The sequence below is a fragment of the Larus michahellis genome, chromosome 9 (assembly GCF_964199755.1).
Source record: "Larus michahellis chromosome 9, bLarMic1.1, whole genome shotgun sequence".
NCBI lineage: Eukaryota > Metazoa > Chordata > Aves > Charadriiformes > Laridae > Larus > Larus michahellis.
Window position 1 is genome coordinate 46635146 of NC_133904.1, and position 22107 is coordinate 46657252.

The 22107-nt window shown below is 49.4% G+C and overlaps 1 protein-coding gene across 1 annotated transcript in view; it reads left to right on the forward strand.

Moving 5' to 3' along the window:
- The window catches only part of AR (androgen receptor), a 67697-nt gene extending 45590 nt beyond the window's left edge, over window positions 1–22107 (forward strand). Inside the window, exons 4-8 of the mRNA XM_074601114.1 lie at window positions 4259–4546; window positions 12482–12626; window positions 13491–13621; window positions 14184–14341; window positions 15334–22107. Of these exons, the coding sequence (XP_074457215.1) occupies window positions 4259–4546; window positions 12482–12626; window positions 13491–13621; window positions 14184–14341; window positions 15334–15489 (878 nt within the window). The 3' untranslated portion in view covers window positions 15490–22107. The remainder of the gene's footprint in view (window positions 1–4258; window positions 4547–12481; window positions 12627–13490; window positions 13622–14183; window positions 14342–15333) is intronic.

Below are 22107 nucleotides of genomic sequence, written 5' to 3' on the forward strand. Positions count from 1 at the left end.
TATGGTCATCCTGGACGGCAGAGCTCTGGATTTAAGGCACCTCCTTTAAAATGCTGCCTGTGCATTTTGATCGTGGCGAGCGAGGTCGCGTAGGCTGTTCCCGTTGTGAGAACCATGCGGCTCTGCCCTCGGCCGGAGCTGGCAGCCTGCTTGTGCTGCCCGACGTCGACTGCGCTCCCTCTGGGTCCCGTCTTGGGGCAAAACCTCCCAAACATGTAAAATTCCGCTCATTTCATTGATGGTAGGACTAGAAAACTACTGTAATAACTGCCGATATCTTGTAAAATCCCGAGGCATGAGTCATACCTGTATTTAGTCCTAATTCAGTTCCGGTTGCAGTGGTTAGAACAGAGCTCATGTCTTATAAAAGCATTTATTATCAATGTAATCATTTCCAGCAGTGGAGAATCTAACACGTTTTTTCCCATGCAGTGGCAGTAGTTAATTACGTTCAGTGTTGTGATAGATGTACCTCATTTTTCATCTTGTCTGTCCTTGATTTCTAGCAACTGGATCTTTATTACAGCCTTGCTTGCTAGATTGAAAAAACTACTTTTATTGAATTTCTGTCCCCGCCGTGGGTATTTGTTGGCTGCAACTTAATAACCCTTTAGCCTTCTGCATAACCACCTAGGTAAAATTCTTTACTTCTGTGCTCCGAGGTGTGTGGTCTCATCTTTGCTGTTGTTACGGCTTCTGCAGTTTGCAAACAACTCCCTCGTACGGTGAACTGAATCACAGTTTCCCAGTGCCAGCAGCATCAGTGCTTAAAGGCGCTGGGAAGATGCTCTTCAGACGCGGGATCCTGTTAGTCCTGCGTCCGCTGAACCGTGCTGCCAGCTCAGGCCGCTGGCTTTCTCCATCAGCTTTTGGTGCGAGTTCAGGCTTCTGAGGATGGAATTCAACATCCACTGAATATGGCTTATTTTTTCAGTTGCTCGATATGTCTGCTTACAGGGAAATGTACTTTGCTTTAATAGACTGAGCTTATCAGCAGACCTTGATCAGTCTCTTCAATGATCAGCCCTTAACGGTCATTACTGTTTTCTCATCTATGCATTGTCATACAGGCTTTTTTAGTGGAAATGGTTGATTTTCTTTTTGGAATGAATGTAGATATTCACTTAGCAAAGGGCCATGAACAACCCTTATAGGAAACGAACCTGTCTGATGTTCCTTCAACATTTATTATTACTTTTGAAATGTGTCACCGGCGTGATTTAAAATCATTCAGCGGTACCGTCTGATTTTATATCGCTCGAGTTTTTTCAATTTGTGTGGGCCCGACCGACATGTCTGCTATACCAGTACTACTATAATTATCAACTAAAATTATCGTGCCGGAAAAGATTGATAGCTTGACAGGGTCTGGTTTTGACAAGCCACATGTTGGTTGATGTTAATAACAAATTTGAAGAACAGGATATGCCAGGTCCCGTTTCAGCGTCTCTGTCATTTTGCCGGCAGCTGAAATCAGTCGGCAGTGCCTGAGGCTGGCAGGGTGTATTTGACATTCCTAGTGCAAAAGCTGTTTTCTGCCGGGTCCCCAGAACTTCTCTGAATCCCAGCACTCGTGAAGAATCCATGCTGGAGCCCAGAGCGCTCCTTCACCAGCTTCAGAAATGCCTGGCAGGAGGATGGGCCGGTTAAATTCCTTAAAATGTGTGTCGCTTCAATAATCTCTCTATAGCGTGCTCCCTAGGGTGAATGCACCGGTCAGTGTTTTATTGTGATACCATATAATTATACCCTCTAAATTTTTTTTCCGAACCTGTATGATACTTTCCCAGTTAAGCCCGAGCCGAGTTGCAGATGCTTCAGCCGGGCCAGTAAAACTGCCGCTGGGGTCACACGTGCTGGGCTTCGTCCCACCTCAGTTTGCAGAAGTACAGCGCCGAGCTCAGCTCATCCTAGAATAAAAGAGTAACAGACATCTTTGATTTCGATTTTTTTTTTTAATTTCTGTTTTTGTTCCCAGTAGCTGCCAGCAAAAAGGTTTTTTGCACAGGTGACACAAAGTTAAGGCAAAAGTATTTGGCTCAACTACAGGAGGACTGGTGTCTTCAAAGTTGTGTTTGTGAGAAGGTTCAGGTCTCCGCCTGGACCCCAATATCTTTAGTTTTAAAATAAATGTGAAGGTTCCAGTAAGGCCATTGCAACGCTGAATTTCAGGGTACAATAAGCATGGCAGTTTAACAACCTAGAGCCCTGCTGTAAACCGTAGATTTTAGACTGAATATAAGCTACTCTTTCCCTCTGAAGCTTTTCTGTGGCTGGTCACATCAGTGTTTCAGTGATCTGTGGAAGAACTGCTCCTGGAAGGCACAGACATGAGGCCCCTCTGATAAGAGCAGTTATCGTCCACCTTCCCTGCTCTCCGGCACGGAGGGGTTTGGTTTACGGCTGCGGTCTCAGAGCCCGCTGGGTGGTTGCTTGCTCTCTGCTTACTTCACTCGATATCTTTTAGTGCTAGATAATTCAATTTGAAGGAAAAAAAATTAACAGTAAAGCCAAAACATGTGCGTCTTTTATACAGTGTGGGTTTGGCTCCAGTTACGCGCAGGACCTGATGGGCACTGAGTATTCATCTTTGGAAGATACAGTTCAGTTTTTATTTCTTCTTTTAAGCCTGGGAGCTTTTCTTCCCTAGCAGCACTCCCGTCTCTGAAGGTCCAGCACCAACCGCGACCGTGAGATGTGGTTTCTGCCTCAGGTGGAGTCAGCCCCAGTACCTCCTTACTTAACGGTACATCCCGAATTAACGCCAGGTTGTTTGGGAACGCGGGTCAGTGTTCTGCGCTCCACTCCTCCCACGGTGCCTGTCGGGAACAAAACCCGAGCGCAGCTTCCCGGGAGAGCAGTGCCGTCCCTGTCCCAGGGACCGTCTCTCCAGGGTTAGAGAGGAGAGCGTTGGGAAGACGCTGAAGGAGCCGAAGGATGTCACGCTGCACTGCAGCCCCTTTTCCTGTTGCTCTCTTTTATTTTTATTCCTCTTTTCCCCTCCTTTTTTTTACGGAGCAGCCTTGTCTTAATTGCTCGTACAGTAGATGATCCAAAGTACATTACTTAAGGATCAGTGTTCTGAATTGATTTACAAAGCCGCTCTTTAACTTGACATTTTTATGTTTTGCCGCTTATTTTTCTAATTACAGCTGAAAGGAAATTTGAGATAAGTATCATGTAATGAAGGAGCCAAAACCCCAAGGGCAATTGGTTTGATGTTGTATTTTCCACGTGAATTAAACGATTGGCTTTTTTTCTCTAATTAATTAGGGATTTTCGGAGTTGGTAAGGGGTGAAAGCTGTTCCTCTCTGCAGCAGCCTGCCAGCCCGTGTTGTGCTGAACACCATCGTGTAGATATCAAATTAGGTGAACACTAACTCTCAAGTACTTTGAAGTCACGCATCTGAAGCTCCGGCTGTATCTTGCTAGCAGACTGGCAGCTGTAATTAAGAGCCGGGTGCACGGGAGTGACACTTCGTCATGGTGACATGGGCACAATCGTTGGCTGCCTCCAGTCCCAACCCCACACGGCCCCTCTGCTGACGTTGGTCTTGAAGCTGGCCAGCAGAACTTGGTCACCCCTGCTCGAGTCTTCTCCTTGTCGGTGGGCTAGCTGGGGCGACTCCAGGGAAACAGCAGTGGGACCACCTGCTGGCTTTTAAAATGCATTTTCCATAATATATTTGTAGAGTAGTGACCCAGCTGGGAGAGCGTGGTTATAGGGCAGCGGGCGTTGCAGGAGCCCTGGGCAGGGAGAAGGCTTTTCTCTTAGTTGCATTCCACTTCCAATCTGGCCAACAACAATCCCCCTTAAGCATCCAAGTGCATTGGCTTTTTTCCCTGGAACATGACCAGGTACTGAGTTTATTTGCTTGCGTTGTTTCCCTTTTTAATTGCCTGTGAATAGTTGTTTGAATCGAGTTGCCTCTTCCCTCTTTTCCCCAGTTCTTCCTCTCCATTTCTAAGTGGGAGTTAATGTGAGACGAGTCACGGCTGGGGATAAATAATACTTGTTCTTTTCCATATAAAATTAACGAGCAAATAGATTTCCTTGTGCAGTGTGTGCTCCCTTTTGTCCTTACATGAGGTCTGCGATGCCGGGGCGCTCTTTGGGCGGCATGCACTGAAGGAGTAGCTGCTGCTGGCCATCAGTTTCCCTTTCCTTGTAAATATAAGTGATGGAGCTGGAGGCTGAGAAACCTCAAGCTTCTTTTTTATTTTTAAGTCTCACACTAAAATGTATCATTTCCACAGCCCGCAAGCTGAAGAAGCTGGGTAACCTGAAGGCACAAGACGATGCTGATGCAGTCAGCTTATCCAGCCCCACAGAGGAGCAAGCTCCCAAGATGGTGATGACGCGCATTGATGGGTATGAGTGCCAGCCCATCTTCCTCAACGTCCTGGAGGCCATTGAGCCTGGCGTGGTGTGTGCCGGCCATGACAACAGCCAGCCGGACTCCTTCTCCAACCTGCTGACCAGCCTGAATGAGCTCGGGGAGAGGCAGCTCGTCTACGTGGTCAAATGGGCAAAGGCTTTGCCAGGTGAGGAGGAAAACTAACAAATCCCATCCCTTCCCTGCATGCTCCTAAAGTCCCCTGCTTGCATTGCCTGGGGTGGGTTTCCAAGGAGGTGGTCTGCAGCTCCCGTCCCACCATCGTACAGTTCCTTGGAGAAGCATCTTCACAAGGTGGCTGGCTGTGTAATATCTCCGTGAAGCAGGCTGCAGCAGTGTCAGGTTTGTCTCCTTTGGGTGACTGGTTGCTGGGAGCGGTGATGAAGGGGTGACAAAGTATGTCGAAACTTACCCTTTGGGTTCCGATAATCCCCGCCACACAGTGGGGTGTAGATGTGTGTCTGCTTCCCCGCACGGGAAGGGCTGGTGCTGGTCAGGGGTTCAGGGTCTTGCTCTCTTCCCACTCTCCCTGCGGTGGTTTTGCTCCACCTGCAGGGCTGCGTCCACCAGACCTGCCAAAGTCTTCTCTAAACAAGTATTAGCCCCATCCTGTAGCCTGCGTGAAGTGGTGAAAATGGTAAATTCCCCGGGTGAACTGTGCCATCTCATGATGTGAAAGTGAGATGGGGTAAACCGGGCTGAAAGGAGATGAGGCTTGAGAGCTGGGAGACAGCCTTCCTTGTCATTTCTCTGTTCCACAAGCCAATTAATTGTAAAAGAGCGGGAGAGATACAAAATCCCAAAGGGCTTCTTCCTGGCGGTCAGGTTGTCTTTGCGTGGCAGGCTGCTGGAATATATTTATGATGCATTCAGAGTCGTGAGGTGGGAGTACATTAGGGTCGGAAAGTTTCCAAACGGTAGGAGATATCGGGTGCTGTAAATGAAAACATCCCGGTGATAGATGTGTTTTATTGAACACGCTCCTTGGTTCTGAGCGTAGAGGCTTCCAGTCTGGAACATGCTGCCCGTTGCATGTCGTAATCCTGCCAACTGAATGAGTGAAATTACAGAAGACCGAGATCACTGGGTGCAGCGGGATCCAGTTCAGCTTCCAGCATCCCTGAGACCGGGGCGTGGGGATGATCCTGAGCTGCCTTCCTCACCCTGGCCCCGTTCCTCAGGAAATGCCGCAGAAAACAGGGATCCTGCTCTTTATGTGCAGGGTGATACGACCAAAGGAGGAATCTGAGGCAAAATAAGTTTGCCACTGTATGCCAAAACCTGGTGACGAATCTATAGTCAGACATTCGACATTCCCAGAAATTCAGCATTTCCCCTGGAAGCAGCTTCACCGGTGCTCCAGGAGGGGTGTTATTCTGAATATGCTTAAATGCAGAATAGCCCATTCTCTTTCTTACGTTCTAGGGTCAGAAAAAGTTCACCTAGCCTGTGAAACCAGGGGCAAGTCATGCTTTCTCTTCTGGCTTATCTGCATCAGACATCAAGACTTCTTCAGAAAAGTACACGGAGACACCACCAAACCTGGCCAGCAATCCGGGGGCTGAGGTTGTAAAACTGCGGTAGCGCTAATGGAAAGGGAGAATGCTTTGAAAAAACATCTTTTGTCCTAACAACCCCCTCCTCAAAGGCTTTTGCTCTCCTGCGCTGCGCCGGATCTCCGACCCGCGGTGCTCCCTCACGGCATGTGCCGGCGCGGCGGTGCCGGCGGCTGCACCGCTGCCTCCTGGGGCCGGCGACGGCATCTGGGCAAAACTAATTCTAATTTTCTTATGTCAGAGCGGTTCCTGCTCTCTGGGCAGGGGATCCGTTTCGGAGGCCAGCTCTCCTGCATGGTGGGATGCTGCCTGGCTGCCTCCCCATCCCTGAGCAACCTGGTCTAATGGGAGGTGTCCCTGCCCATGGCAGGGGGATTGGAACTAGATGATCTTTAAGGTCCCTTCCAACCCTAATGATTCTATGATTCTGTGATCCCACTGGTGCTGGCCTGACCATTAGCATCACTGTGCTCGGGGCGAGAGGCAAAGCCACTTTGTTTTCCCCAGCTTTCTCTCAGCCGTTCCCTACCATGTGCCAACTGTTATTCAACAGTAATAACCACAAATTCGCCACTTAGTCATTCTCCTGATATTTTCCAGGGAAGGAGTAAACAACCGCAGCACTGTTGCTCTTCTGGTGACCCGGGTGGTGGTTCCGCAGTCCCTTCGCTCCAGCAGCAGCTCGGCTGCCGCTGCGAGGTGGGTCTCATCCACTGCCGGGTGCCCTGCCCCGCGCGCACCACGGCCACCTCGCTTTTTTGGGTAAACCTTCAGCATCCTACACCGTAGCCAGAGAGCAGTTTTTTGGTTAATAAAGCAGAAGTGTTTTCAGTCCCCAGATCTGCAGGTTGGCTTGGCAGCCTGGCACCCGGCGGGCTCAGGAGAGGGGCGATGCAGGCGAATGCATGCAGGGGGAGAAGTGATGGAAACAAAAGCCAGGCAATTTAAAACAGCGGGATGCAGTAGTTTTTATCAAAACAAACAAGATCTTCGCGCTGTCTGTTGTGAGACTGGAGGCTGTTTAATGAACGCCGTTGCTGGGGAGGTGGGATGGGAGCAGACCGGAGGGCTTGACCGGCCGCTGCAGCGCCGGGGCACAGCCGGCCTTGGCCGGTAGCAGGAACAGAGCCCGGGGCCGACAGCAGCGTCTCAGCCGGGGTTTATGGTGCCAAGAACCAAACCTCGCTCCGCAGGGAGCCCAGCAGCCAGCATCTGCTGCCTGGTCCTCAGCAGGTCAACAGTAAGGGCGGAAATTTTATCCTCTCTTCTCCTTTCCCCATTAATGAAGCACATCTGGCACTTATGGGGCTTAACTAAGCATTGGCTTAACTAAGCATAAGCAGCCCTGCGTGTCACTTAAGATATACATATCAATGCGAAGAGGCAGAGGTTTTACTTCCCAACGACTGCTGCTGGTGGGAGGAGGGGGAACTTGCACCTGTAAGAGAGGGAGTCTCAGCCTGGTAATACTGGCAATAGATTAGTATTAGTTAATAGGTGATTATTAACCTCGCGTCCTGCATTGACCGTCACCTGTACACCAAGAGTGACGAATATGCAGCAAGGTGTTCCTGCACTTCTTCCGGTGAGGTTTCGGTGGTGTCCTCGAAACAAGACTGCACCAGGCAGGAGCATTTCTGAATCCCGAGTTCCCGCAGCAGCAATATCTGTCCAGTGGAGAGAATGTAATGTATGGCCCTTTGGACCCTATGCAATTGAAATTCTGCACAGGAGAAGGCAGAATCAAACTGTGGTTTCCCTGGAAAGGAAAGATTGAATAACGGCAGCTTGCCAAGAAAGCTGCTGAAACACAGAATTAAAAGATCTCATTAAATCCATAAAACCTGTCCACTGCAGGGTAAGTGAAAAGAGTACATATTTTTCCTTTTCCATGTATATAAATTCAGTGAAGGTGTTAAAATTAATTTAGATCAGCACTTGAGGGCGTTATTTTAAAGATCTGTTTTAACTGGCAGCAAATGAAGAGTCTTGTTCATTCCCAAAGCTGTTCGGAAATCAGACTATAAAAAAATGACTGGACTGCGAGCGTTTGGGAATGGCGGCTTCCCGGCAGAGCAGGGGAAGGGCCGGGGCTGCTGCGGGTCTGCTGCCAGCGAGGCAGATGTGCAGCTCGGTGCACCTGGGATCAGGTGAAATAGCCCACCTGGGATCACGGGACATGGATCCATTTATTAGAGCTGGTGCAAAATCTCTGCGTGCTTGCCGTTGGTTGGGGCGTTAGGGGTATTCCAGGCCATTGCTTGCTTTTCTTTTCCAAATCTACTGCCTTAGACTATATTTACTCCCCCTTTAAGTATAAGGATACAATTAATTGTGCACCTTTTTCCATTCCCCAGACAATAAAATTCCCAGATAGAAACCGAGTACTTGTTCACCTTAGAAATGTTTTTCTAAGTTTTACCCTAGTTTATGGTAACACGGGAGGTGTTCAGCTGCTGATCTCTTAGGAGGATACCATTCTGGTACAGCAGTGCCTCAAGAGAGAAGATAGAGCATTTATTTCCAAACTACGCTGCTTTAAGATTATTCACAAGAAAAAGGTTGTGCATTGATCTTCTCCAAGTCACCAGTAAATTTAATTTTACTTTCGCTGTGATTTCTTCCTGTAGAAGGTAACTTTATTTGTGTCTCTTCAGACTACGCCAGTACTAAAAATCTAACAATATATTGTGGCATTAGGTTTGTATTTATTTTCTTTTACAATGATTTTGGCCATTTTGAAGGACATGGACCTGTTGGAAGGGGTCCAGAGGAGGCCACGAAGATGCTCAGAGGGCTGGAGCCCCTCTGCTGTGAGGACAGGCTGAGAGAGTTGGGGGTGTTCATCCTGGAGAAGAGAAGGCTCCGGGGACACCTTAGAGCCCCTGCCAGAACCTAAAGGGGCTCCAGGAGAGATGAGGAGGGGCTGTTTGCAAGGGCATGTAGCGACAGGACGAGGGGCAATGGCTTTAAACTAGAGCAGGGCAGGTTTAGATCAGACATCAGGAAGAAGTTCTTTACACTGAGGGTGGTGAGACACTGGCCCAGGTTGCCCAGAGAGGGGGTGGAGGCCCCATCCCTGGAGACATTCAAGGCCAGGCTGGATGAGGCTCTGAGCAACCTGCTCTAGTTGAAGATGTCCCTGCTCCCTGCAGGGGGGTTGGACTAGGTGGCCTTTAGAGGTCCCTTCCAACCCAACACATTCTATGATTCCGTGATTCTATACATCATCTCAGATGGCTGGAGGGAGGAGGTTTCCGTGAAATGATAGGTATCTGGTTTCTGAAAACCAGTTTTGTTTGAAGGCATTTCAGCTCAGAAACTGGAAGCGGTGATTCCTTTTAGAAAAAGTTGGCCACTGTCTTTCTAGAACTTGTTTTTGTGGACAAGCAGAAAGCAGACCGTAAGCCCTGTAACAACAAAAGTGTTGTGTTCAAATACCTTTCCTTAAACAGTGATAAAGCTTGCACAAATATTTTTTTTTCAGTGAACGTAATTAACAGGGCGATGAACAAGTGCACCAAAATCCTTCTCATAGCAAAGATTAGGTGCAACAAATGCTTTCATAGATGCGTTGAAAAGCTGATACTGGGTAGCTAAGGGAAAGCCGGTCCTGGATGAGAACTGCAGAGGTGGCTTTGGCGCTGGTTTGCCTGGGCACAGGCAGTGCTTGCAGCACCACGACGGGGTGAGCAGGATGAGGAGGTTCTGCCATGGATATTGGTGTCTCCAGCAGCCTCGTCCTGTTGATGCTGAACCCAGCAACAGGGGGATGGATGCCTTGTGAGAATTAGGGTTAATTTTCACAGAGTTGGCTGTTCATGGGTGTGTTTTCTGTTCCGAGTCACCTACAGGGTATAGGTTTCCTCTTTGGTAGTAGGTTTTATGGGCCTCGCTCACAGAATATGGGCAATGAGGGAAGCCAAACACCAGAGACCTCTGGTTTGGCTTCTTCTCCCCCACCTCATCCTCTCCATCACGCCTTGGTTTGCCGTTCATTTCTGGCTCTACAGCACCTCCTGGGCCCAACTTCTTATTATGCCATTTTTGCATCTTTTTTGAGGACGGAGCATCTGCTGTCATAAATACATTTGTATTTGCAGGATTTTCTTGTCTATGTGGTGAAGAGCATTGTGGCTGCCCCATCCCTGGAGGGGTTCAAGGCCAGGTTGGACGGGGCTTGGAACAGCCTGGTCTTGTGGGAGGTGTCCCTGCCCAGGGCAGGGGGGTTGGATCTGGATGATCTTTAAGGTCCCTTCCAACCCGAACCATTCTATGATTGTATGTTTCCATGATCTTTCCCGGGGAGCTCCTTCGCCCGAGCACGCTGGGGTGTGCGTCCTCACTTTGCTGTTGGGAGGGCTGTGCTGAGCCTTCTTCAGAGCTTCCTTCAAGCTTCAGAAGACATTTTGATCCTTTGTCTTCAGTTTGATCTACTGTTTCATGTTTGCCCTTTTTGTAATAGAGCGTGTCGTGCTAATTCTCCCTGAGGACCAGATACGTTTTTCCTTCAAAGAGCAATTTAAAAAGGAGGAAAACCCAACTCTATGGACTTGGGGTGGGATGAATGTGCAGCAGACTGACGAAACGTTAATCCTCATCGCTTGGTGCCAGTGTGGGAGTGTTCCCTGCACCATCTCGCTGGCTGCTCATCACAAAGTCTCAACTATAGGGGCCAGCAGCGTGGCTCCTTTTCAACTCAAGTTTTCCCAATCTTTTTAGAAAATCTAGGCAAGGGAAAAGAACAGTGGTAATTATGGAGCAGGAGGAAATTCAAGGAAGCGGTCACTGTTGAATGGCTTAGGTTTTACCAGGTGGTGAATTCGTCTCTGACTGTATTTACTGGATAAATAGAACGGTTTTTTATAGCATGTGGGATTGTAATTAAGTACGAATATCTAAGTTAGACATGTCCTGGAGGTGAGTATGACTGATTTTGTGAAGTCCTTGTGTTGCCCAGATGCGTTGTCTGGACTTGTGAGCTGTTAACGAGTTTCACTCTCGCTGGCAGAAGGTCCATGTTCAGCCAGTAGCTGAGAGCCCTCCGGATGGAACTCACCTATTCAGGTGTGGTAGGACACTACTTGCACCCAAGCTTCAGGGTTTTTTTTAATCCGGGGACATGAAAACTGAAAGGAACATGTACAAACGTAAAGCAAGTTTAGTCAACAGTAAAACACGACTTGTGCTCATTTGCAGTTGACAGCTTCCCAGGCAAGAGACAGACGCTTGCCTCAATGGATTATAATTATACACTGGAGGTGTTATAATTGCTTTAATATTTGATTGAAATAACATATGATTTTCTTGAAAACAGATTACATTTGACTATTTACAAGTATCTGGAAAAAAGTACAGTGTTGGAGGTGATGTTTGTGCACGTGTTGTAAACATGCCTGCGATTTAGCTGTGAACCACCATCTGGAAATACCAGTTTGAATTTAATTGTTATTTTTGTTTGGCTTGCGATGCAGCAGAGGTTTTCATACTCATTTTCATAGTCATTAGATAAATGCATTGTGTATTTGAGGGGAGAAACCACAGTCTGTTAACCATGTGATAAGCCCTTTGGGATTACTTGCTGGCTCTGAACATTATGCATTAAAATCCACTTACTTAAATTTGGTGAAGTCCTAATGGGTTGAAAATAAAGGCAGTTTTTTGACTTATTTCCTCAAGTGCCAGAATTGCACCAAAGGAGGTAATTGGTTAATGAGGGCTCGTTTCTGCCTCAGTGCCTGGAGAATGTGATACGGTTAATTGTATTGCTGCTGGGGCTCCCGCTCCCCTTCGGCTGATTTATTTCTGTTAGCAGAGCAAAGCAAACAAATCCTCGTCGGCTCTTTATTTCACTCACTTTTGACGTACCGTCTCCCATGGTAATGGTGAACGTTTTGGAGTGGAGGCTTTGGGGGTTACGCCGCGACTGCGGAGCGTATGGCACAGTAAGGCTCGGTCGGTTTGGGTGTCTAATTAGTGCCGGTAATGAGGGCTGTGGCAGGGCAAGCCTGGTGCGGGGGGAGCTGGACCAGCTCAGCACCCCTGCTGGGACCTGTTATCCTGCAGGACTTCAGGAGGTCACTGAGTCTCATCCTGCTCTATCTTTTTTGTCCAATCTGTTGCAGAATGAGTCTTGTTCACCTCACTGCAAAGCCTTCAAACACAATTTGCGAAGAACTTTGAGACTCTTAGGGAGAAGATGTCATTACCACTTGTCAATGCCTTCCTTTAAATTGCTTTGTTGCTTGGCTTTTTCTTTATTCCTTCCTTGCGTTTGGGGATCCCCTCTTCCCCCTTCCAGTTTAGTGCTTTGGCTGTTCCTAGTTGCCCATCAGGCGTGAGCATCTTGCTGCTGACACGACGGTTGTGCGTGCGTCCTGGGACGAGCTGAGGTTAGGCTGTGGAACACCTTGTCATAACAGGAGCCCTGCGGGAGAGCCGGAGCCTGCACGAAAACAGTCCTGCTACCCGCAGAAAGCCAACATTAATTTGCAACATCCCTCTCTTTTTTTTTTTTTTTTAAATAGGATTTCGCAACCTGCATGTGGATGACCAGATGTCAATAATCCAGTACTCTTGGATGGGCCTTATGGTTTTTGCTATGGGTTGGAGATCTTTCACCAACGTCAATTCTAGGATGCTTTACTTTGCTCCAGATTTGGTCTTCAATGAGTAAGTGCGAAATAACAACAACCTAATAGTGTGCTTTGTCTGGGTCAGACTAGGTGAGAAATGAGAAGAAGACAAGGAATGTGCTTTCCAGTGCGCTTATGAAATGTACAGCTTGAGTAATCGTACTTTCAGAGCTGGCCAACAAAACATAGGAGGGCCCTGCTTTTCCCCTCTAATTGCTCTGCAGTGATCTCCAGGAGCAATAAGGAGAGTTGCAATGTCGCTCCTGGTCCTTCTTCCCTTTCCCTCAACCTTGCCTTTGGTTCGACTTCCATCAGGGCAGCAGCAAGTGCTGGTGCAGGGTGCGAAGGGCCGGTCTGTACAGACCTGCCTTTTTTCTGAGGGATTTGAGCTCCTGTTTTCATCTTGGTTGGTCAGCTGGAGTGAGCAGAAACAGAAGCAAACGTATATTGTTAAGTTCCTGATGGGTTCTCTCTGGTGTAGCATCAGCTCAGAGTTGGGGAGGGTTTGTTGACGCTAAGGTAGAAGAGCTTAAAAACAGTAAGTACAGCAGAAAGCAAAAGCACACCTTCTCTCTGAGAGCTCCAAGCTCAGCTTCGCATCTCTTGCAGGTGGCCTATTTGGTGAATAGCAAACGACTGGTGGCAGTCGTTTTTCAGGGAGGCAGAGACTCAGACAAACCCTGTAGATCCCAGATAGTCATCTAGTTCCAGACAAAGAGGATTAGACATGGGCATTTTGGAAAACGTTCCTCTCCCGCAGGCGGTCCTATTGCTGCCAGCATCCCCCGAGACAGAGCTCAGGTTCTTGGCGGCGGGGATGTGCCAGGCAAGGCTGGGATTGCTGGGTTGGGCAGAGTGTATCCTCCCCCCCATCAACGCTTTGGTCTCCTTGCCCTGCCAGGTATCGGATGCACAAATCCAGAATGTACAGCCAATGTGTCAGGATGCGGCACCTCTCTCAGGAGTTCGGGTGGCTTCAGATCACACCCCAGGAGTTTCTCTGTATGAAGGCTCTACTCTTCTTCAGTATTAGTAAGTACTCACATCCTTTCTTCAACGGATCTCCACTTGCCATACGCTGTATCACCCTAGAGGGATCTGGTGCTTTCCCTGGGCATGTGCACGTACTCATACTTCCCAAGGGATGGCTTTGGATGTTTTCCTCTCTGCTTCAAGCTGAACTGCTCAGAGACAATGAGCTGCCAAGCATAAGGGTGCCACCACCCAGCTGCCCTGCAGCGAGCCCATCCCACCTATGGACAGTGCAGCGTTTCTCCATTTAGCTCCTGCAGGACGTTGCTCCTCAGCCTACCTGCTGTCATCATGGGGACCTCTGAGCATCAGCTGCTGAGCAGGAGAATAGCACTGCAGTTTGTTACCTTGCCTCTCTTTTTTAACGAGCGCTCAACAAGGGTCCTTGGGTTAGCAGTAGCCCAGCAAGCTGATCGGAGTGAGGGCCATAGCAGAAGCAATGCTGGTGGGCAGATCTTCCCTCTTAGGTCTGCCCTGACCACTTCTCCAGCCTTCCTCTTGCTCTTTTATTCTCTCCACTCTCTGGGCAACTCTTACTGTTTCCTTCCCTTGTTCCATCCAGTTCCAGTGGATGGCCTCAAGAACCAGAAGCTGTTTGATGAACTTCGAATGAATTACATTAAGGAACTTGACCGTATCATCGCTTGCAAGAGGAAGAACCCTACCTCCTGCTCTCGGCGATTTTACCAGCTCACCAAAGTCCTGGACTCCGTGCATCCTGTAAGAGAGGACAGTGAAATGTCCATCTATACACATAAGAAAGGATATAAGAAAGAAACTTTTTACAGTGAGAATGATCATTCACTGGAACAACCTCCCCAGGGTCGTGGTAGTCCCCATCACTGGAGGTTTTCAAGATGTGATAGGACAGGGCATTAGATAGTCTCATCCAGGATCCCTTTCCCAGTGAAAGTTGGACCCGGTGACCTTTTGAGATCCCTTCCAACCTGGGCTGTTGTGGCTTGTCTTTTAACTCTTGTAAAACCTTCGCAGGGACAGCATTGCAGCGTGCTGCCAGATTAAGCGACAGAGGAAAGCCAGCCGCTAACTCTACTGAGGGAGTGGAAGTTACCTGTGTCCGTCACTCCCTGCCATAACCGCTCTTGTGCTTGGGTTTATGGGCTTCCTTTTTTAGCAAAGAAAAGCTCTTAGTAGACAATACTTTTCCACCGTCAGCCTAGCAGAATAGCTCAAAATCTCAGCGCCCCCAGTGAATCTTCTCTGCTTACAGCAGAGAAAAAAAATTCTCTGTTTGTGACTTGAAGTGGTACTGGTGAAAGGTGAGATAGATCCTTCCTCCTTCCTGGGGCTCAGCTCCATGCCCATGGAGTTATATGTCTAGAAGCAAGAAGTAATTCTTAATAAGTGAAGTCAGCAGCATCTGCACACAGTAAGACAGTTTCTGCAGGAGTAAGAAAGTGCCATTTTTATACATTCCCGTTTTGGTGGGACTCGGTAGTGTCTGAGTGTGAAGGGCCGTGGCAAGATAATACAACACGCTCCCAGACTGGGTAGTTCCCTCGCTCGTGCTCGGGATGCGTTCCTGCCGTCTGATAACTGCCAGCAAGGCAGTGATGGCCAGAGGGCAAAGCAGGTCCCACCGCGGCAAGGCCAGCCCTGGCCTGCTGTGCCTGCGAACGCCTGCTCGGTGTCTTCCCAGGGAAATCACTGACCAGGGGCTTCTTGCTTAACAAACTTCCTTCCTTTCCCAGATTGCCAAGGATCTGCATCAGTTTACATTTGACCTTTTAATTAAGGCACATATGGTGAGCGTGGACTACCCTGAAATGATGGCCGAGATCATCTCTGTGCAGGTTCCCAAGATCCTGTCTGGAAAAGTCAAGCCTATCTACTTCCACGCACAGTGATCTTCCAGAGGGACCTCCCAGTTCTGCCACCCCCATTTCAGCCATCTCCTGCCTGTTATTTCTGCACTACTGTACTGCAGTGCCTTGGGGAATCCCCTCTGCAGCGGCCGAGAAGACGGACAGTAGCAAACGACTACCTGCTGGGATTCCTGAGATTTCTATTTTTCCCGAGGTACCTCTGAACTGAACTACCTGCCACAACTTCTGCCTAGATTTGGCTGGCTCGCTGTGCTGGGACAGGGGACTGTGGCACGGTGGCGGCGGCACTGTGTCTACGCTCTCTCATTCGTGTGTTTTCTGCAGTGACTTTTAGTGGCCCGGGCCATGGGAGATTGGGAGAAATGCCAGCAGTTGTTGGATTTGGTTGTTGTTTTGTTTTTTTTTTTTTAAAAAATGGAACAAGACAAGAAGCAGGTTGAATCTGTAAGTTTGAGCGTGGGTTACGTTACTGGCCTCCTTTGGGACTTTCTATTTGCATTATGGTGCTGGGAAGCAGACGAGTGAAAACGTTGCAGTAGAGAAACAGCGAAGAGTTGCGGGAAGAGATGAACTTGCAGCCTGATGAATTTACAGGACCTGCTGCCGGGTCAGAAAGGTGGCGTGCAGCCGTTGTGGGGTCTGCCCCGGCCAGCACGCCGCTGCCGTGTGCCGTCCTGCAGCATTAGTATTAGCTGATGGAGTGTTACGGGGTTGTCAGCGAAAGAGCTGGAGGGGAAAGTGACCTTCAGAAATCCCCAGAGGTGGCAGATGGCTACTGTTTTCCATCTGGGATGTTTTTCCTGCAGCTGGTCAAGCTGGATCTCGGTCTGCCCCATGGACACCCGGGCTCTCAGCAGTCACATTCCCGTCCTCGACAGCTGCTGCTCCTCCGACACAGCAGTACCCACCTCCGCAAGTGCCTGATGTCCTCAGACCTCACGCTCTCCCCTCCTCCTGTGGGCACCCGAAGCCCCCTGCCCAGCCCCTCACCAGCTCTGCTCCCGCTGGGTGTCCCCAGACCCCAGGTTTCCACCTACACTACTTATTCCCCATCTGTCCCAACTCTTCTTGCTGATGCCAGCAGACGAGCATCCCAGGAGCAAAACAGCGGGGCCGGGATCTGCGGGACCTGCGAGGCCACGGGACTGTTGTCCCAAAGCGGGGTCGTTTACCCGGTGTGCGAGACACCAATGTCCACAGGGCTCCGGCTGTTAATCCTCTCCTTTGGGAGGTGGCTGTGGTGACTGCCTGGTGCTGCCATGGCGCTGCGGGGGGTTGTAAAGGAAACGCCAAAGAGACCTTCTGCCCTTCCAAGCAGCGTGCACGGCTCCTGCTAATTGCAGTGGTTGATTGCAGCCTGGGGGGACACTGTCCCACACGCACCGCCTGTCCCCAGCAGCTCTGGGCGGCATGATGGTGGCACAGGTGGCATGATGGTGGCACGGCCACATGGCTGACGCAGGACAGGCTGCAGCTCTGCCCTGAGGATGGATAAATGTGCCCTGGCTAACGGGGGCATTCGGTCCACAGTCGGCAAACAGCAATGGTTGGTGGGTCTGCAGCTGCTGGTGGCTCCCAGCAGTCAGGAACATCTGGGAGAAGCAGGTTGTTTTTTCAGGCATAAGCGTTGGCTTGATTCCGTTTCATACCTCAAGTTCAGAAGGAAACGCAGGCCCACGCAACACCCTTATTCAGATTTATTTGCTGGGCTCTGCTTCCCACAAAGTGGCCAAGCCTGGGTTCCCCGCGGTATTTCAGTTTCCCCCTTCCCGCACAGCCATGAGCCCACCGAAACCTGCTGGGCAGACCTGGCCGGGGGTTGTTGGCAAGCACGGCACGTACAGGCTTTTGCCAGGGTCATACTTCTCATGGGGGGCTGCAACGTGGTCTGGCTTTACCGACAGACGTCAACAAGGGCTCCTCGTGCCGGCAAACAGCAAGTGTGTGGTTCATTGGCAGGCAGTGGATTTGCCATTGCGGTATGGAGCTGGTGGTGGAGCGGTGCCCACCCGGGGCTCGGTGCCCACCCGAGGGCGCTGGGGTGGTCCCTGGCACGGAGCCACCACAAGCGCGAAGCAAACGCCGGAGCCTGGAGAGGTGAAGCTGATCAGACACGTGCATCACGTCGCACCGTGTTCCCCCCCCTGCGTAATACCAGCTACTCGTGTCTTGTCAGATGGCTTTAAAAGCGAAGGGCATGAGGTTCAGGCCAATCGATTGCCACGTACGTGCCGTGCAGAAAACAGTGCTAATGCTTCTGCTGCTTGGACCGTTCGCAAGCTGAGCATCGCCGTCGGCTCTTCAGGCAAATGCCCTCATGCTACGTCTGGGTTCTTTGCAAACTCTCAGTAAGAACAAACATTTGATTTTCCTGATACTTTTCAGTCATGCTGTCGGATTTTCATTAAGGGAAGGAGTAGGGAAAAAAAACCCCAACCCTATGGAAGGGGAGGATCTCTCTTTACAGTTATTTGTGATGAGTTTTCCTGCCCTGCTAGATATGTCTCTGATCGTGCTCTTCCTCCTGAAATCCCTTAATGTAGGCGGCAACAGAATCCGTAGGTAACCTTCCTGAATGCCAGCCAACAGGATGATGTTCTCAATAGCTTTTCCTGTTTTAGAGCGCTGCAAGCATTTTAAGTGTAGATATGATCTACTAATATTTTGCAAATGAACCAGCAAAAAGATCCTGCTGGTGCGTTCTTCTCTTCTTGAACATTTTCTGGCCGTTAGCAGAAGAATACAATGAACTACGGGGTTGGTAATGCCCTGGTCTCTGTCATCAGCAGAAGGATGTTTATGAGCAATCTGAATAGCTCCTTTGGAGAGCTTTATATTTTACACAAGCTCATGTCAGTAAAGTTTTTATTCATTAATAAGATCGGAGGTCTCCTGATGGGTACTTTTCTGCTCGGAGATTGGGAAGAAATCAGACTTCATAGGGATTTGCATACACTGATTTGCTGGTGGACGCATAGCGCAGATGAAAAATGGTTTAGAAGGGGATAGTGCTTGTGTGTCATCTGCCAGACGCGTGTAACGCACGTGTGGGCAGCCTCTCCAGCCGTGCAGGCTTTAAGGATGGAGCAGGAGATCAGATGAGGTACCCCCGAGTCGGGCCGCCTTCGGCACCCGGTCCCCCAGAGCCCCCGTGGAGTTGTGTTCCCTCTCTCTTCAGCACCGAAGTAAGCTTTGGCAACTTTTTTATTCAAAAGTTGACTTTTTATGATATTATTAGAGGGATGACCGGAGGATATGGGAACCCAGATCAGTAGCACCTGTGTGTGTATTTGCTGGGGGGGGGAGTTAACACTGTTTCTTTGTTTATTTTCATGGGCTGCTGCAGGAACTGGGGAAAAAAGAGGTTTAAAAAATACCAAAGTCCAGATACTGCCATATATCTTTGTACTTTGTGGTTTTTCTGTGCGTTTTCTTGTCTACTTTTGCTTTAATAAAGCAAAGAGAATTTCACCGTCGTGTGGAAGCCGTCCCCGAGGCTTCCCTCGGGATGGCCAAGTCCCGGGAGGGGGGACCCCCTTGGCGTCGCTGACTCGCACATCCAGGGAGCAAACCACGTCAGCGTCCCCTGGTGGTTTCACTGGCTCTGCTCTGGTTTGTCTGGGAAGTGCCTGGGCTTTTGTGCTGGCTTAATCCGGGTCGTGGCTCAGCCCGTCAGCTCCCGCTGAAGGCAGCAGGTGGAAGGCAAGGAACACACACGTTGGCATCGTCCCGGGAGCAGCATCGTTGCACGGAAGGGAACAATTCCATGAGATAAAGGGTGTGAGATGAGGTTGCCTTTAGCACAGGAGGAACTCTTCCTCAGTCCTGTGTAATGCCAGAAGACGTGAGCCAGGTGACGCGGTGCAGTTGCGTGCCTGGGTGGGCAGCGTTCTTGAGCCAGCGGACCACAGATCTTCTCCCGCTTTTTCCCACCTTTGCCCAGCAGGCTCCCACCAGCACCATCTGTGGTCAACAGGGAGCTTCACTTAGCAAGAGTAAGAGCTTGGGTAGCGGCTCTCCACTTGGCGAGACTTTACGACCATTCCTGGAGAGCCTGGCAGCATCCGAACGCTGTTCCCAGAGAAGTCAAAAGGCCCTTTGCGCTTGGCTTCAGGGAGAACGGAGTTAAGCCATGAGCATCGCACGCCGTGCACGGCAAGGCAGATACGGAGGGAGTCAGCCCTGCGGAGGGAAGGTGGGACGCTCACAGCCTTCGCCACCACATGCTGGTTTCACACTTGTCGCTCCGGGTGATGCCTGAGAGGTCATTGCCGTGGTCCGTAGGGATGCTGAGGTGGTACCCGAGGTGTCACCTGCCTTCTCCAGCAGTGCCCCTGGGAAGAGCTGGCCTTCCTTGCAGGGTCCCCTGCCAACGCAGGCTGTCCCTGCAGCTCCCTGCCGCTGTCGCTCCACTTACTGATCTCTCTCCCTTGATGTTTCAGTAACGTTATATATGTTAAACATATATATATATATATTAAAAAAAAGGCATGCGCCATTTTATATTGCTAAAGATACCTATTTAATATAATGCTTTAAGAGAGTTTTCTTTTCTGATTGCAACCAAATCTTCAGGAGGTGAGTTAGTATGTGCCGATATTAATGGAAACTTCTAATTTAATAATTTTTTCTGGTGTCGGTATCTGCTTCTCCGGCTTTAGACAGGGATAGTATTTGCACTTGGGGGACAACAGAGTGTCCTTTTATTTCTGCCCTCTCTGACTGCACAAAGTGTCCTTGCACTTTAGGGCAGAATCCTGGAATTAGAGAGCGGTAGCTGTTTTCTAGCTGTTTCAAAGCAGACTTTTAGAGGCACGGACATCCTTTCTTGTGCCGTAACGACTGTCTCTGCGCCGTCACGTCCTGGTGCCTGCTCTCAGACGACAGAGTACCTGGGAACCGGTGGCCACGCGAGGTGTCCGTGTGGCAGGGGGACAGGCGGCGGTTATGGAAATCTGCGTCGGGCTCCAGGGGTTGCTCCAGCCCGTTCCCAGGGTGGGGGCCGGCGTGGGGCTGGGGGAGACGGGCGCAGGCTGCAGCCCTCCCGCACCCACCTTGGCTCGCTCATCTGCTCCCAGGCGGCACGGAGGGACTTTTGCTCGTCCCCTTTTCGAACGGCGGGGGAACCTGCTCTTGTGAGTCAAAAAGTAAATATCTGCGCCACACGTAAAACCACAGCAAGTTTCTAATAAGCTGCTCTCTGTGCCGGGTATTTTGTGTTCTGTGGCAATTTAATGCTGTTTTTATTTGTTAACATGTTTCTGTAATAAAAAGAGTTCTCTATATTGATATATTCTATTTTCTTCGTAATAAGCCAAAAAGCTCATTGCTGGTGCCTTTTTGCCTGGGGAGGACTCCCAGCCCACAGCTATATTCATGAAAGCATCAAAGCGTAATGTCTCTGCAAGCGCTCGTTTCGCCGTGGCCGGGTAAAGTCATGAAGGAAACACCGCAGGATTACCGGAAGGAAGAGAACCCAGTGGCCTACAGAACGGGCGGAAAGACTTTCAGGTACCACGACGTGGTTATTTCCCTAGGCCTAGTTCCAAGGCGAGCGGTTCCAAGGCGAGGGCTAAAGCTTTCAGCTTCTTACGCCCCACGTGGAAAAAGCCTTTGCCCCGTCCCGGCGGGACTTTGCGGCTGCGTTGCGAGCCTTTGTCCTTTGCGAGGTGTGCAAGGCGGTCGAAGCCTACTCCCGTCATTTTCTTACGGTTGCAATTGTATTGCAGTTGCGAGACTGTGGTCTTTTTTCAGTCACCTTTCAGAAACGGCAGTATTTTGCCTAAATTAATAGCATCTGAGGCCAAATTCCGCTTCTAGAGAAGGACGTTAGTTGGATTGTTGCCACTCCTCTTTTTTTTTTTTCTTTTTTTTTTTTTTTTTTAAATTAAATTGGAACTGATTACATTGAATAAGGAAAATCAAGGCCTACAATGTTACGATGTCATCCGGACTGGAGAGCAGTGACATCCGCTGCATTGGCCGGTGAGATGCGGTGGGGGATGGCCAGGAGATGACCATCACTCAGAGGTCACTTTATGGGACTGAAGGACATTTATTCTCGTAACCAAAAAAGAGGAGCCTGTCTGGCATCCAGGCTGAAGACAAAACCAATTACACTGCGCTAGGGGAAATTAAAATACTTACTTTTTGACTGTTTTAGTCCATGCTTGGGTCCCACGCAAGCCCTCAGCCTGTGCTGTGCCACAGGGCAGACCTTCATGCTTGGTGTTCAGCTCTTTTTGTAATCTTAAAAATCTGTTGTTGTTCTAAGTACAATAAAGGCAAAAAAAAAAAAAAAAAATAAAATCTCGTTTGTTGGAACACTGCTCAATGCGCGTATTTGGCTTTCGTTTCAGTTGTGTGCGTGAAAAAACGTTATCCGGTGTGACGAACGTTAGCTATTGAAGATGCCAGGAATAAGTGGGTCATTTTTCAGTGGACGAGGCTGTATGTTGGATCACTCATAGGCCATTTTTCACAGTCAGAGTTTGCTATTAATCACGTCTGAACTGTTAATTCATTTACACGTCAATTGACTAATCCTTTCACATATGCCTCTTTGGGTCTTTTAAATTGAATTTCATTTGATTAATGTATTTCTCAAAGCAAGGAGCTAATAAAGGCCAGTGTCCTCCT